Genomic DNA, 17,472 nt, shown 5'->3' on the forward strand with positions numbered 1-17,472 from the left:
TAACATTAGATATACCCTCTCTATGGAACAAGCTCGACGGCTTCTTCAGCTCTGGTATAGGAACTATGGATTAGAGCCAGACGAAGAATATTTTTCCACATTTGCTAGAAGATGTTGAAGATGTCCCTGCTCAGAGCAGGAAGGCTGGACTAGATGACCTTTAAAGGTCCCCTTCCAACCCAAACTATACTATGATTCTATGTTCAGATATTCAGGTGCCTTCAGATTATGTATAAGGTAAAAAGGAAGAAGGATACATTTTTCTAAACCATTTGTTGATTAGAGTGGACTCATTTCTGTAACTCTTTGATTTCCCAAAGCTGAGTGCAGAATTAAGTAAAGTGGAGTTTCTCCGCTGCAGCCTTCTACACTGCAAGAGTTAGGTGAGCTTGCTTTAAACAGTTTCTTTTGTGGCCTCCTGTTCAACACCTTTGCCACAGATGTTTTTTTTCTGCAGCTCTTTGTTCTATGTGGCTGCAGCTTCTCAAGACATCCATCCCATATTTGTGCTCACTGAATTCCTCCTGAGCTCAGTGAGAATACGATGTTTCTAAGGTGTTCAAGACTGGGCCCAAATATAAATTTTTCCCTTTCAACATGTGGCTAATGAAAATGTTGCTCTTCTTACCCTGTTCTTGCTGAACTTTCCTCTTGTTCTGCTATCATTTTATTAATAGTTCTTGTCATTATATAGCTAAAAAGCTAATTCTACTGCCTTGTTGGTGTACTGAGCCCAGATCTGGCTTTGATGAAAATAAAGATCCGGTAGGTTTAAGAAGGATCAGGGCTCCCGTTTGCATGAAAGGCAAGCTGTAAGCCCAGTCTTGCAGTTCGCACTCAAACAAGCCGGACCACTGGAACAAACCCTGCATGTCCTTAGGCAAGCCTCATTGAAGTCAATGCGCGTTAAGGCTGAATAAAGGAATTCATTGATTTCAGTAGTTCTAATCTCATGTGTCAAGATTTATTCATGTGAGCTGGAGAATCATGTTTCAAAACTGATGGTATTTCATACCGTAAAACAGATGCCCAGACCTGAAGCTAGATCCCTGGTTGCTATTCTGCTTATGATTAGTGCTGGATTCCTGTTGGTATTTTATGTATAACATTTGAACCAATAACTGAGGATGTTTTACATCGGGTAGGTACAAAAATATTGTTAGTGGCAAATCCATTTTGTATTTTTCTATCGCTGCAGAGCAGATGAAGGTGCATTCAGCAAGGTAAGTCATCTGTTTCAGAGCTTAACATAAAGATAATTAAGAAAAAAAGATTAACACCAAGTATTCTATCACTGGCATTGTAACAAGTCAACACAAGTTGAGAAATGGAAGGGAAGAGTAGAGACCGATGGGCTCACTTCCAGTCCTGTAGAAGCAAGTAAGGGAAAACTTGGATCCCAGCAAAACTTGTTTGCTTGTTTACTTGTTTGCTGCAAAGTAGTCCTGAAGGGATTCATCACTGAGGGAAAATGAGGACAGAAAGTCGCTGGGGCAGCCCTTTTAGTAAGATCACATTTATTTTTCTGATGCCTTTTTACAGTGTAGATTTACAACTGGGAATTTGAAGGGAAACCTTTAGGAACAGAAGCCAGCCAGTACAGGAAAGACCTCTCCAAGTCATGTTCTTTAGATCCAAATTATTTCTCACTACTGTCCTTTAACTTTTGTAACCACGTATTTCCCCAGCAATGCAAATCAGCTGAGGGTGAGATGAAGGCGCACAGGGACCAGAGAATGTACACAGACGTTCTGACAGCAAAACCCAGTATTGCTGATCCAGGGCACTCAAACGTCATGAGTCAGCCTGTTCCTAGCTAATCATGAGACTGAATAAAAAAATCATGAGATGTTCTCAAATTAAATTTGGGCTTCCTTTTGCTCACTTTCTGATTCTGGTTTTGTCATATGCCTGGGATATATTTGCAAGCTCTTCCCAATAAATAAAAGGACTAGAAGGGAATTTAAGTATGGAGCAAAGGGCATTTAAAAAAGCAAGTCACATGCTAGTTTTGCAAGAATGGGCAATATTGGAAAAAAAAAAAAAAAAGGTTTTTGCAGAGGCATAAACAGAGTAAAACAGGCATTACAGAACATAGTAGTATGAATTGCTTGGCATCCTTATACAACTCACCTACTATTTAACTGGGACGAGGACAGAGAGGCTGACATTTAGCCCAGAAAAAGACAGGGAAAGCATATAGACTGGAAATTTAGCATGAAAAATACATATGAAGTATCAGGATATCAGTGGCCTTTTTTGCTCAACTCGGATGAATTGCAGCTCAAAGATTTGCATCAATTTTCTGGCTGTGTTTAATTCAATCTGTTCTCACCTATGTAGTGTCGCCGTGGCTGGGGGACAATATCTTCTCATGGGAGACACCTTTGTACTTGAGACCTCCAGAGACACTTTCTATGTTCAACTGGGAAAGGAGCAAGGTGTATACATCTAGTGTATATACCCCCTTCTTTATTTTGACAGCCCTAGTGACTGTTAGAATGCACTCAAAAGCCTTTGTTTTACTCGCTTCTGGATGAGAGCTTATGAGTGAGGTGGGAGCATTTTAATACCCTACCAGAACATTAGTGGTCAGGAGAGAAAGACTCATTCACTCAGGGGTTTAATCTATTTTTTTTCTGGTGCTCTGTTGTGTTTTGCAGCCTTTGCACATCTTTTGTTGCACTTATGCTTAGTGCAGAGAGGACTATTTAAAGAACGTCAGTATGTTTATTTAAAGAAGAGGAAAAAAAAATGAGAACGCAGAATGTACATTTTAATATTTTAATATTCTTTGGAGCTTCTCCCCATGATTACATGTTAAGTAAGATACAATAACCAATAATTGCATTGAACACAGGGACTTTCTGTCATAAAAATGTTGTTTAATTTTATTTTACTTTATTTTTTTAACATCAACACGTACAGCTCCTAGCACATTTGTCTATACTGGGAAGCCCCTGTGTGTGCTGCTGCAATGCTAGGAGATAATTGGTATCTCCTGTGCCAGAGAATGAGTGCATGGACTGCATGTGCAATATCCTGTTCCTCAACACTTCTCATTTGACTTTCTCAGACCCTGTATTTTGAAGATGATATTCCCATAGCCTTGCTGTGGTGCTCTACAGTGTTACTTTCAAGTGATATTAACAGGGATGATATTGATCTGAATATATTCCCAGAGTGATCCTTGGAGCAAAATTTGTTGAACGAGTGTTATTTACAAATTCATCCCAATGTACAAAAGAAATTCAATTCTTTTTTCACAGCAGAGTGATAAAAGGATTCTGGTGACTGGATCAGCCTTGCAAAACAGAGTGAGGCTGGAAGTGCAGGACAACAGCAGCAACAACAAAATTGAATAAGGGGATGGGGAAGCAGATAGAAAAAGTAATACATTATCTAGGAGGCTTCTGTAATTAAAACCAGATTAAATATTTGTGCTTTGCAAATGATACAAATTGATATAGTTTTAAAAAACCATTACTGGTACTCCACTATGGGAGTTCAATATATTTTCTGCCCTAGGGCTCTGTTCAGCAGAAATGTTAAGCAGGGCTTCTGTGTGCAGAAGCCTGCTGAATACAGTGAAATGGGCTTCTTCATCTTTTCATCCTGTTCAGCAGAAATGTGACTGTCCCGTGAAAATGTTTCTCAGTAGTGCTGGGGACTTTTGCACAGAGCCAAAGAGAGGTGAAGGCTTCATTGTAATACTCCTCTTGCTCCCTGCTGGGTCACTGTCTGTTCAGTGCACTACAAAGCCCTGCTGCGTTCTGCCACAGAAATTAATTTAATATTTTCATTTGAAGTAACAGTGGTGTTGGGCTAAATCACTGCCAGCGCATGGGGGAACAAAACCTTGGGAACACGTTTGCAGGCACTTTGTGTAAGAGCAAAACGCGGCATCAGGCAGCTAAGTCAATTGGGATGGACCAAGGTGCCAGGTGCCGGGGCTTTTTCCACACTTACTGTGAGATGACTGAGATCAGAAAGTTGGTGGCCTCTGCCACAGCCAGGCCTGGTTTCTAAGGTATTTGGACAAACACAAAATTTCTCCCATGACAGATGACTTGTTTGGTAGAGTGGCACAGGTACCTCTTCCATAACAGCATGGTTGAAGTGTGAGTCGACTTGGGACAATAGTTGGTTATTATCTCCTATCTTTCCTTACTAGAAAGCTTAAACAAAGGATTTCCCAAGCTACCCAAGACATTTACATTCATAACACTTGTTGGAAAGAGGCTTCTAAATCTCCTTTGCAGCCTGGGAAACCTCAGAATCAGTGTGAGGTGGTTTTTGCATGACTCTGATTTTCAGCCAGGTTTAGGTATCAAGCTGCCCAAGTTTTCCCATGTGCTACTGGGAGCTGAACCTGTTCAGAAAGCATTTTGTAGAACCAGTTGGCTCATTACCTCCTGCCTGAAAAGGAGGTCAAGGCACGCTCTGGAGAGTGATGCTGGAAGGTATGGAGTGATCATTCCTGAGGAAGGAGACAGATCGACTAAAAGTGAGGAGAGAACTTGTGATGAACTTCAATATCCTGTTGAATTCTTCATTAATGTGAAACGTCTGGGAGTAGGTGATACTCAGCAGAGATAGGACTCTTCTCTCAAAGGAGATTAGAAGCCCAGTCTCAGCGACTCAATGGAAATAAAGTGTGAATGCACACATCCTGAAAGGGATGGAGCAACGGAAATCCAAGTGACTGAGCCACTTTGAGGATGTAAGTTTCTTTTCTAAACCTTTTGCGCTTTGACACAATGTTATGTTTTAGCAGCTGTATGTCTGAGTTCTTATGCTTGTAGCCTAATTTAAAAAAAAAAAAAAAAGGTAGTGAATTTGGCTACTCTTTATTTTCAGGTCTGTAACTTGATATGTCTCAAAGTGACTTGATTCTCTGGAGGGGGAAGCACCTTTTCCAACAAGAGAAACGAAACACCCAGAATTTGCTGATCAAATTTTAAAGTGTTCCTTGAGCCTCAAGGTCATGGGAGGGATTTCAGAAGTGCTCAGCATTATTATGCCTCATTTGAATTTTACCCTTCACTTCAAAGTTTGTGATGTTAGCCCAGTATGAGAGGTTCTAAAAATCACACTGCATGGATTTAAATCTCACAGGCAGCGATTATACTTTGCACTGACACCACAGGTGTAAATCAGGGGTGTGTTACACTCTCAGGACTTGCTTCAGCAGTTCAGCCCAGGCACATCTCCTCCTCTGAGTAAGACACTTGGTGTTCTTTCTGCACTGGCTGCACTACAGAACTCCTTGAAATTCCTTGCCTTTTCCAGAAAGAACATTTTCTTGACCAGCTTTTCCCAAATGTCCAGGACTATGTGGAGCTTAGCTACCTTTCCACACAGGCTGCTCTATAATATGGGGACAGTACCAGAGCCTGGATTTTTACAGTATTACACTTTGTATGGTCATTTCCATGGATATTAGAGAGATTCAAAACATTGTTCTTTCAAAATACACACACACAAAAATTCAACTGAGAAGAGATCTATTTGTTTTAATTCTTCCCAGAGAAAATTAACACAAAAATCTTCGATAGGGAATCATGCTTCCAGAAAGTAACTCATTTACTTTAGAGTACATGATATGTGAGAAGCAGCATACAAAAACTAAGTTTGGTATTTAGAATAAAAAGAAATTTGGTAGAGAATGGAGCTGGCTTTATCTCTTTGCCCCCAAATAGGGCATGCGTGCCTACCTTGTGGTTTTGGGGGGATGAGTAACAGAACTCTAGTCAATTCTTCATGATCATTCCTGACAAGAGAGAGAAATGTATTGTTTACCCCTTTTATCTGAAGTTCTATGTTACACTTACCGATACAGCTGGTTTTCATAAAACCACCATGGGGGCAGTGCTGCTGAGATTTGCAAATGTGCCAAAAGTTTTGATTTTAATAGATTTTTTTTTTTTTTCTTGCACTGGAATATCTGAATTTTTCAGAAGTCCTTTTACCTGTGGGTATGACAGCACAGGGAGGGACTTTCCAAGGACTGAAATGAAAGCAAAAGCCCAGTTGATGATTTACACTGTCATGTAACCCACTGATAGTTTGTCAAATGCATAAAAATACTGGTAGCATTTTGCATTTAAAGGGCCAAATCTTTTCTGTGGATGTAATCAGTCATTTTCCGTTGAAGTCAGTAAGAGTTGTCTGCACATAGAATAGAATTTCATCCTATGTTGAGATTTGTGGCCTGCTTGGTAGGTTTGATCCTGTGATCCAGATAGAAGGCTAAAATGAGATAGCTGGGAAACATCAGGGGAAATATAAGAGAGAGATGGAAGGACAGGATGAAAGGCAGAATAGGAAAGCGCTTCTAACACAGTGGGAGAACAAGGTATAGTGTTATAACTAGAGAAATGCTTAGAGCTGATAATGGAAACCATGTAATTGCAAACAATGGATTTGAGACTACAAGATGAAGAGCTCCTGCCTCAAGGGAAATGCCAGATTTTAAAGGTATATGGGCACCTAACACCTTCTGAAATCAAACAAATTGGAGCAGGACAAGTCAGACTTCTAAAGCTGTTTGGGATCCAAGTCAGAGGTGTAAATACCTTTACAAATCTGGTCTTCTGGACCCTCAAACCTTCTGTGTTGAGGAAATCTATGTTCCAGAACTGGGATGCTGATGTGAATGAACGTAGCATGACAGAAAAATCCCACAAGCCAAATCCTGAATGCCTCGCTAGAACAAGGAGAAGGAAATTTGTCCTTATAATGATAGGACGAAGACTGGGGAAAAGCCTCAAGTTCCACAAAGTTCCATTGTGGATGCCAGTTTTGTATAACTAACTTTAAGAGACAGGCCAAAGTGAGTATTGTTATCTTTTGGTTGCACTCTAAAATTGCTGCATATCTGCTTTTAGATTATGACCACATCCTAGAACAACATCCTGTCTTCTGTTGTATTGATAGTGTAGCTTCTAAAGCTTTTGATGTGATCCTTCTCTTGCTAAGAAAGCCAGGAGAGTGTGTTTATACCCACTAGCCTCTAGAGTCTTTGAGTTTGGAAGGATCTTGTGCTTGTCCTGACTGATATTAAGAGTATTTCTGAGAAGTCAGTGTGTGTAACTCCTTTCTGTGGATGTGGAAAAAGTAAAGCAAGAAGATAAACATGTTCAGAAAAATCCCGATCTTGTTGAAAGACTAGAAGTATTTTAGACTTCTTTCAAGTTGTTTTTCACATTTGGAATTATTACCAAGACAATGTGTCTGCTCTCTTTCTTTTACCCTCCCTAGATGAAGGTGACGAGAATTCCAAAAATCCTGTTAACTGGAATATGGTCATAAGGAATCATGTCTTTCTCATTTTCCTATTGAAGTAATCACTGGGAAGTCTGGGTTTATGATGCTTTAACAACAGAAGCAATACGCTGCAAGGTGTAAGGTAATATATCTATTGTAATGAGGAAACCGGGAATAAAAGTTGTATGTGGCCAGTTAGAAAGTGAAATATAAGACAGGGCAGCTGAGTATAAACAGGAGAAACCCTGTGAGGAAGAAGGAGAGCTGGTAGTAGATGCAATTTAGGGTATCCTAATATGATGCATTAGCTGTATTATCAGAGGGATAATAGTATATTGGTCCACAAAAGGTCTTAAGAGGTCATCTTGCCTCTTCGTTCCTCCAAGAGGAGTATCAAACAACACTCCTATCCTTTCTGGAGGTTGTTTAACCTTTTGTTAGAGATCTCCAATACCAGTGATTTCAGCATCTCCAAAGGGAATGTGTACCAGCACTACCTACTTTTGCCTTTAAGTAAGTTTTCAGTAATGTCTAGTCTGACTCTCCCTTGCTGCAATGTACATCTAACCCTTCCTGTTCTCTCCTTCTGGATGAGAAGAACCAGCTAGTCCCTTCCTCTTTTTATATGTCAAAAGACTATTAATATGTCACTCCTCAGTCCTCCTGCTAACCTAAGCAACTCCAAGCATTTTACTAACACTTTCTTTGTAGATCAAATGTTCTCCAAATTTCTGATCGCTCTTCCTAGTGTCCTCTGCTTTCTCATTAATTCAGCCACTCATTTCTTGGAAGTGTGGCACCCAAAATTGGACATAGTTGTCCAGCTAAGGCTTTGCCTGCGCTGAGTAGAGCAGAAGCATCATTTCACATATCTTAATAATTTCACTCCCATTTCTGCACCTCTTTTTGCAACAACCTGACATTTTTTATTCTCATTTGGCTTGAATGAATGTTGTGGCCTCCTGCATATCTTAGACATTGGCATTTCACTTTTCTCCATATTCTTTCCCTCTGATAATCATAGGAAATTTGTGAATTCCCTGGTTCATTTTGCCTCTCCTGAGGCTTTTCCACCAAAGACAAGCTGGCAACATCTCTCAATCTCACTGAGACAACCATTGTATCTAGTCCCCAGTTAAGCTGACTTTGGGAAGAGGAAAAAATTATTTCCATAAAATAATTCCAGTTCTATAAAGCATCTTCTCAGTTTAGCTGGAGAGATGATCTTAAAAGGCAAAGGAACATATTGCAGGATGGAGATACTCAGAAAATACAGGACAAACTACACATCTTGGATAGATCAGCTAACCTTAAGCCTCTCAATGTAGCTTCAAGCTCTGCTCTTTTTTCTTAACTGCTGGTTCTTCAGTTTTATTAACACTGGCTATTCCCATGTGCAGAAAGAGCCCTTGCTCTTGCAGGAAAGTTGGTCCTGGCTTGTACAAAGATGAAAGGAGAAGGACCTGGGGTTATTGGTGAATGAGAAGCTCAACATGAATCGGCAATATGGACTTGCAGCCCAGAAAGCCAACCGCATCCTGGGCTGCATCAAAAGAAGCATGGCCAGCAGGTTGAGGGAGGTGATTCTGCCCCTCCACTCTACACTCGTGAGACCCCACCTGGAGTACTGTGTCCAGCTTTGGAGTCCTCAACACAGGAAGGACATGGACCTGTTGGAATGAGTCCAGCAGAGGGCCACGAAGTTGATCAGAGGGCTGGAGCACCTCTCCTATGAGGACAGGCTGAGAGAGCTGGGGTTGTTCAGCCTGGAGAAGAGAAGTCTCTGGGGAGACCTTAGAGCAGCCTTCCAGTACCTGAAGGGGGCCTACAGGAGGAATAGGAAGGGACTCTTTATCAGGGAGTGTAGTGATAGGACGAAGGGTAATGGTTTTAAACTGAAAGAGGGGAGATTTAGGTTAGGTATCAGGAAGAAATTCTTTACTGTGAGGGTGGTGAGACACTGAAACATGTTGCCCAACAAAGTTGTGGCTGCCCCATCCCTGGAAGTGTTCAAGGCCAGGCTGGATGAGGCTTTGGGCAACGTGGTCTAGTGGGACGTGTCCCTGCTCATGGTGGGGGATTGGAACTAGGTGATCTTTAAGGTCTCTTCCAACCCCAACCATTCTATGATTCTATGAACCTGCATGGAATTCAAGTACTTGCCATTCACTTCAAGTACTTTCCCAGGGCAGCCTGTGTTGAGCAGTTGCTCCTTTCTTGTTCAGCTGCCCACGATCTGATTATCTTCAGAAAATTTTCCTTGCCAGTTTGGGAAGAGGAATTTGAAGTGCATGGAATTTGCAATAAAGCCAATGATGGTCTTTAGAAAATCAGTGTCCAGTGCTTTATTCCTCCACATCTTTGTAGGACTCTCTGTAGGAAACAGAGGGAGCATATTACACAAGGGTATGTGGGGATGTGGATTTTCCAAGTTAATTGTAATAAAAATATGGCATTACCAAAAGCAATGAATTGCCTTGTTCTCCTTTGTAGCTTTGCAAGTCTCTTCTTCTGAATCAGTAATAGTGTCTGATAAGGGAGGAACATCATCTCTTCTTGTGGCGATTTAAAGTGTGAGATTTGGCTCCCAGGTGTTGGATTCCTGGCTACCTATAATCAGATGCATTCGAAGCAAGAACTTTTGGGTGTCTTGTGTTCTTGATACACTGATTGGTCCTGAGTCTCTGTATGCAGGAAATATTCTTACAAAAAATGTCATTTATTGGTCTTCTATTGATACTGTACGGTGTGTTTTTAGGTAATCCTATAAGATAGGTCATTCTGTCAGTTACATTTCTGCAATAACTTTTTGCAGAAAAAGGGTCTGATTTAGAAATGCTTGTGCATATTAAGTAACTCCTATTACCAAGGACTATCAAATTGATTCACATGCATAAAGCTTTTCATGAGCGGAAGTGTTTGCAAAATTGGACTCCTGGTCCTTATTCATCCAAATAGAGTCACACAGAAACCAACAAAACTTTTGGCAACAGAGAGGTTACATTTACATTTCACTGTAGAACACACACCTTTACCCCAGGACTGCAGAGTATTTTTCTATGTAAAAGTCCCCACCCAGGCTCTGAACATGATCTCCACCACAAGGAGGAAGGAGTAGTATAATTTCTTCTGGAGGACTTCTGAAGATCCACAACTTCTATGAGCAATGATAATCTTTCCAGGGATCAATGAGAAACGTGTTTAATCACATGACGTACAACATGACATTTTTTGGTTAGCATCCACCATAAATTTCCATGCTTAAGCAGACCCCACTGCAAGACTGCCAGCTGCTCTACTTGGTCTCCCATTCCCTTTGCATTTTCCAGCATTTTCCAGAAACTGTAGGTGTCCCTTATGCAGATGCATAGGTGGAAGGGAAGTTGACTGACCTCTCATGTCCCTCCAGCAAGCAGGATGACTTTTGCCATCATAATCTCCAAGTAAATTGCACAAAGCTGTTAACAATTTTATAGGTGACTGCATAATGTTATTGCATAAATGTACTTGACAGATTAATGTATTTTACACGACTTCCCCAGAAAACAATATAAGCAGTATCAATAAATGAAAAGCAATGTACTTCATTATGTTTTATAATTTATAATTTATATTTATATTAAAATCTGTGACCTGTAGACAAATAAACCGATTTTTGAGCAGCGGGCAGGTTGAAACAAATGTCTAAACTTTTCCTGTTGGCATCTCACTGATGTGGGAAGGACAACACAAGAGCCTCGCCCCTTGCAGGTAATGTCTTAAAATTGTACACTTCATGAAACTGTACATTTCTTTGCAAGAAGTTAGGCTAAGAGTAATTGCCATTTTTATTCTGGTGAACAAGTGACTGTTTTATAATGCTGAGAAAAAGTCTCTTTGCTCTACCAATGAGATATGCATTAAAACAAATCAACCAGCATAATGTCAATGAATTAACAACTAATACATAAAGAAATAATACTTGACTACTTTAGTCAGTTTTAATTGATGGCCTGATTCTGAACTCACAGAAATTTTGCACTGATATAACCAGAGGTTACAAAGGTAACATTCCCAATTTGCAAAATCCTTCAGGCTTCCCTTTTTCAAAAGTTAGTTCAAATGCTTCGTTAGCTTGTTTAGAACCACTGTAAATCTCTGAATAACTGCCTGGAAGCTTAGCCTACTCACACACCTTACTTCAGATGTCAGGTTTTATCAGGTATTTACTTACCTTGCAAAGCCCTGCTTTTGTTGGGTCTAGCACTGCAAAATGCCTTTGTGCAGAACATGTGAGAAGTTCCACTGATTCTACATTGAAAGAGTTTCATATTCATCAGGATCTGCAGGATTGACCTACTGGTCCTTACAAATGTGAGTAGAGTTTAGATTTTGAAAATCCTTCATACAGTTAAGACATTTTATTGATTGAGAATTAAATACCCCCTCTGATATTTTCAATTCGGAGACCAAGTAGACTGACTATGGAAAACAAACTGACGTAAGGCATTATCTTTAGAAAAAAGAGTGAAACTAGCTTCTTGATTTAACCTGTTCAAGCCATGTGCAGACACTAAGTGTTCCAGGCCAGGCTGGATGGGGCTTTGAGCAACCTGCTCTAGTGGGAGGTGCCCCTGCCCATGGCAGGGGGGTTAGAACTCAATGATCTTTAAGGTCCCTTCAGACTCTAATCATTCTATGTATGATTCTATGAAATGCTGTAAATGTAGTCTGTTACTATAAAACATCACTAACTTGAATAATGCTCTTCTAAAATAATTTGTTTAATTGTGAGGTTAACAGAAATTTTCAGTTGTCTTTATTCCTAATTTTGGCAAACTGAGAATATTTCACCATGAATCTTTATATTATTTTAATGTAAGAAGTTGTGTTATGTTTGGAGAGAATATATTTGAGAAGTTTCATGAAAATTGGGTACATCATTTTGGACTCCCAGCGTGTTACATCTCAAAACAGCTCTAATTACAGTACAGTTGATGTAAGTTGGTTTTGGTGTATATTGCTGCCTTTAATTAGTTTTAAGATGAATTTAATTAGTTATTAAAATTGGCATCCAAGCACATCTGGAGCACAGTGGTGTTTTTAAATACTGACTAACCATTTAGGGCGAGTTTCAACTTAATGTTTTAGTGCAGTTTAAATAAAATATCAGCATCCAATTGTTGCAGGAATGGGTGTGTGTATGCACTAAGGTTTTTGTCCCCGGCACTTTGTCATCTTACTGCTTGTTAAAATGTGCCCTAAATATTGACCGTCATCAATAAAATTGTTCTGAACATTATTTTTGGCTTCTTACCCTCCTCCGGCCGTGTGTCAAGATGACAGTAAATCTAACTGCATGGCTTCTATAACTGCATCAAAACCACTGCAGCTACATAGCAAAACACTTCCTATAAATTTGTACTGCTGGTTTAAGAGTATTTTACAAAAAAATGACAGCAGGCTTGGTGCTGGATCAGGTAGTGTCTGTCCGTATGACCTGAAGCCGGGTCACATGTTGGTGGAACAAAAGTGACATAAAGGTGATGAATTTCTGTCCGCACATGATCTAGACCACATCTGTGGTGCAGGGTGACCCGGTGGCACACGTATCTGTTACTGACAGCCAGGGAACTGGGGCTTGGCTTGGTTGAACTGGAGTATCTGCTTAAGCCAACCCTTCTGCTCCGGTTTAAAGTCTTGCTGCCGATATTCAGTAGCTAAACTGAGGCCGTGGTTCCGTGTTGCGATCCCTTGGCAGCGGGTTCACTCGCCCGGGCGTCCCACAGGTCCCATCCCTTTCTTTTCCCTGCTGGCTGCTGCAAATGGCTGTTTGGGCGCTTGCGCTCTCAGTTAGTTGCAGACCTAAGAACAACTCACCCACCAGAAAACTTTAGCTCCACTAAAATTACTTTGTCAGCTTTATAACGTGGCTCAGGTTCGATGTTCCATTTCGGTGTGCCAGCCACCCCAGCGGTGGGCTGGGCACAACCCAGGGGTACGGCAGCTGCTTCTGGTGAGGAGCGGGCGGCCGACGATGGGGCGAGTGGGGAACAATCTAAACCCCATGAGCTGACGGGGGTACAGGTAGGTAACCCTCCCTGAGGGGAGCCCGCCCGCTGCCTGAACTTGCGTGTTGAAGCGGGTGAAACGCTGCCGAAGCCAGCAACCTGCCGCAGGTGCCGCTTGTTGTCCCTCACAGCCCCCCCCGCCAACGGCCCGCCGCGCGCCGCCTCGGGGGGGTGCCCCTCACAGCCCCCCGCCAACGGCCCGCCACGCGCCGCCTCGGGGGGGTGCCCCTCACAGCCCCCCCTCCAACGGCTCGCCACGCGCCGCCTCGGGGGGGTGCCCCTCACAGCCCCCCCTCCAACGGCTCGCCGCCGGGCAGCGCTAGTGCCGGCAGCGGGAGGCGCCACCGGCCTGTGGCGGGACGGGGTGAGGAACGGCTTCCCTGGCTGGCAGTTAATGCCGGGCCGGGAATGGGGGTGGAGATGCAGCAACGGGAGAAGGGGTACGGAGAGAATCAGGGTAGAAGATGGCGGGGGGAGAGAACTGGAAGAAACTTCCCCCTCCTCCGCTGTTGGGACCGGACTCCCGGCAAGCTGGGGAAGGGGCTCCCCTTCCCCCGCCCCAGGGCAGCCCCCCAGCGGACACCCACGGGAAAGGGGAGGGAAGGCCGGGCTGCCCCGCCACGGAGAACCCCCCAATCCCCGGCGGCGGCTCTGAAGCGATGAGGGGGCCAGGGGTGGGGAGAGAGTCGTCCCCTCCTCCGCCCCGCCCCGCGCCTTGGCCCCGCCCCTCTCCCCGCGGGCCCTCGCGCCAAGGAACGAGCGCGCGCGCGCGCCGGCGGGTGCGCGCCGGCACTTTGTTGTTCTCTCGCCTACCGCGGCGGCGGCGGCGGCGGCGACAGGGGCAGGCCGCATGCGCGGGCTGCGAGCCTTCACTCCCCCCCCCCCCCATTCTCACCCCCCTCCCGTTCCATCCGGGCACCGCCGAATTAGCATTGACGGCCGAGGCACAACTTTTTCCCCAGGCAAAGTGAAATCAAGGCGCGCACTCCGAGGAAATATAGTCCCTCCCGTTTTCAGCTCTTTGCCTTCCCCATTGGCGGGGGCGGCGGGGCGGCGGGAGGCGGTGGAACGGCTACGGGGCGGAGCGGGGGCGGCGGGGGGGTGGGGGAGCGGGGGGCGCGCGGGCGGGGGCGCGGGGGGAGGGGCCCCCCCTACTTTGGCGGAAAGTGAGTGATGAGTCTGTGTCCCCAGCAAAGAGGCAAAGAACTTGCTTTGCAGACTGAGTAGTTGTTTCTTTCGATTGTTGTTGTCGCTTTTTTTTTTTAAATATTATTGTTACTGCCATTCCTTTTTCCTTTTTTTTTTTTTTTTATTTTTTCCTGGCTTTTCTTTATTTCCTTTTTTTTTTTTAATTTTTTTTTTTTTTTTCCTGGAGGGAGGGGTGGCTGCCTGGCGGGTCGGTTGCAAAAAGCAAGAAAGAAAAAAAAAAAAGCCAAAAAAAAAAAAAAAAGAAAAGAAAGGGAGCAAAAAAAAAAAAAAAAAAGCAAGCCAAACAAAACCAAACCAAAAACCAAACCAAACAAACAAACAAAAAAACTTCATTCGGATCTGAAAGTGGCAGGAAAGTGCCTGGCAAGTTGCAGGGATGGAGCTACACAGCTTGCAAGAGGCGTTAAAAGTGGAAATCCAATGTCATCAGGTAAAAAAAAAATAAAATAATAAGCAAATAAAAAATGCTCTTCTATCCCCGGTGCTTTTTAGAGGGAGAGGAGGATCGGAAGGGAGCCAGTGTTGCATGCTTACCAAGTAGCCTTTGCTTCTTGTCGCAGGGTCTATCGATCAGGGGCGGGGGGCGGGGGGGGGGGGGGGAGCGGGGCCGGGGCCGCGGCCGGGGCGGCGGGGGGGGCCGGGGGGGAGCGGGGCCGCGGCGGGGGCCCCTCTCGGGCCCCCCCCGGCCCCCCGCGGCAATGGCGAGCACTTCGCCAAAGTAGTTTTGCGGCTTGTTTGGCTGAGTTTTTTTTTTGTGTGTGTGTGTGTGTGTGTTGTGGAGATGCGGAGTTAACGTTGCGGTCGGTGCTCGTGTGAGTATGTGTGTGCGTGAGTGTGAGTGAGTGTGTGCGCGTGTGTGTGTGTGCGCGAGTGTGTGTGTGTGTGTGTTGGAGAGATTAGGACGAGACTTGAATATTTATGAGCTTTGCTTGAAACTGACTCGCAGTGTTTACTTGCCTCTTTGTTCCTTACCCCCCTCCCTCCCCCGTCCACACACATACATACATTTAAAAAAATCCATTAAACTTGAAACAGTTTCTAATTCCTCCTTTTTTGGGGGGTGTTTTTGTTTTTTTTTTTTATAGAAACTAGTTGCACAGATGAAGCAAGATCCACAGGTAAATGCAGATCCTTTTTTTTTTCTCTTCTTCAGTATTTTATCCCTGCTGTAATAAGCGCAGTTGTGCTGGGACAGCAGGATGAGAAACTTTATCAGTAAGAGATCTCATTTTGTAGTCTGCACTGAGCTTTCTTGCTAAGGAGGGTGTTTTGTGTGTGCATGCTTTCGTTCGGCTTCGGTGGAGCGGTTTTGCCTTTGAACAATTTCTAGATCGCAAGTTTATTCATTACAGGGGTTAGTTTACACTTTGCCTTTAATATGCATCTTATTGCCGTTTTTGCAGAACGGGGATCTTAAGAAACAAATCCATGAAAGGCAATCAAGAATAGCAGCTCTTAATGAGAAACAAGTAAGGAACAGATCGATTCAGTTGTGTTTGGTTTTTCTTCTTGCTTTTACAATGCACTTTCTAAACATCCGAAAAGTGTCTGCGTTAGCTGAAAAATACCGACAGCAGGGAATATAACATCCATTTTCCTAAGCGTAAAGTAAGAAAATGCATGTTTTCAAAATGAGGTCGGATTCTCGGATGTCTTGCTGGGGGAAAGAATGATTTTAGTACTAGTAGTAAAAAGATAAGCAGTAGTTAAAACGTAAAAAAAAAAAAAAAAAAATGAGGCGTCCATTTTGAGTTGGTCGACATGTTTTAGGAATATGGAAAATTCTCCTGTCTTGGGCTACTTTGTGCACTTCCGTGTAATGTGCAGAGCAAGAGTTGGGAGGGAGGAGGCTGGAGCCCAGTTCGGAGCCATTTCTGGGTTTGATTACAAAACTGATTTTTATTGATCACTTTATTTTATTTCTTCTCTTCTTTTTTTTTTTTTTTTTTTTTTTCCCTCCCCACTTGTCTTTCTCTTCCCTTGGTCTGATCTGACGTGTTAGCTTTTGATTCGAGTTCTCTTAGGCACTTTCACTTTTTCCCCCCTTCCAAAAATACGAATAAAAACAGATTAACCTGTTTCAGCTGCCGGAGGAAAAAAAGGAAAAAAAAAAAAAAGCAACCAACCCCCAAACCGGAGGAGGGGAACAAAACAAACCAGAAACCTCCCTCCCTCCCTCTCCCCCCTGCCCTCCCCAAACTTTCTGGTCTCTCTTTTTGTGCCGAGTGACCCCCGGGCCCGCTGCTCCGCCCGTGACCCACTCCCCCCCTCACCCCCCCCCCCCCCCCGGGAGGAAAGTTGACGGGCGCGGCGGGGGGCGGCGGGCTTTCAGCACCGCGGACAGCGGCCGCCGGGCGCACACTCACGCCCGCACACTCGCATTCACACTCACCCAACTATCCGCACCGCCCCCCCCTACCCCCCAACACTGCCCGGGTTCCTGTCCCCACTTTCAGGACTTCCAGCGCAGGAAGGGCAATTGACAAAGCCACGCTCCCTAGGGGTGAACTTTACCTCTCACCACCTCCACCCCCCCATCCTCCACCACCACCTCCCCGGGGGGCCGGCGCGGCGGTGCTGAGCTCCCTTCCCCGTCCCTCGGCTGCCGGCCCCGCCGGCGGCGGGAGCGAACGCGGTTCCTCCGGAATGCAGCAGTCCTTTCAGCACCAGAGCCGAGGACAGCGCCCGCGGGGCGCCGGGCGGCCAGCCCCACCGCGGCCCCCTCCCTCCCTCCTGGCGAGGGACCTCCGGGAGAGAGGGGAAGGGGGCACGTGTACGATTCCACCCTTTTTTTTCCTTTCGTTTTTTTTTCTTTTTTTTTTTTTTTTTTGTTTTTTTTTGTTTTTTTGTTTTGTTTGTCTTCCTGGAGTTGCGGTTAAAGTTGAAGAGTGATCCGTGCATATATAATCTGTGCCCATAGGTGATGGTGATTATCTGACACCCT

General features: G+C 44.1%; 1 protein-coding gene across 2 annotated transcripts in view; it reads left to right on the forward strand.

The window, feature by feature from the left end:
• Nucleotides 1-14,904: 14,904 nt before the first annotated feature.
• PHF21B (PHD finger protein 21B) overlaps nt 14,905-17,472 on the forward strand; it is a 167,837-nt gene continuing 165,269 nt past the window's right edge. For both annotated transcript variants that reach the window (XM_074152327.1, XM_074152335.1), the window contains exons 1-3: nt 14,905-14,958; nt 15,614-15,646; nt 15,932-15,997. In XM_074152327.1, the coding sequence (XP_074008428.1) occupies nt 14,905-14,958; nt 15,614-15,646; nt 15,932-15,997 (153 nt within the window). The remainder of the gene's footprint in view (nt 14,959-15,613; nt 15,647-15,931; nt 15,998-17,472) is intronic.

This window comes from Numenius arquata, chromosome 1, assembly GCF_964106895.1.
Source record: "Numenius arquata chromosome 1, bNumArq3.hap1.1, whole genome shotgun sequence".
NCBI classification, from domain to species: domain Eukaryota; kingdom Metazoa; phylum Chordata; class Aves; order Charadriiformes; family Scolopacidae; genus Numenius; species Numenius arquata.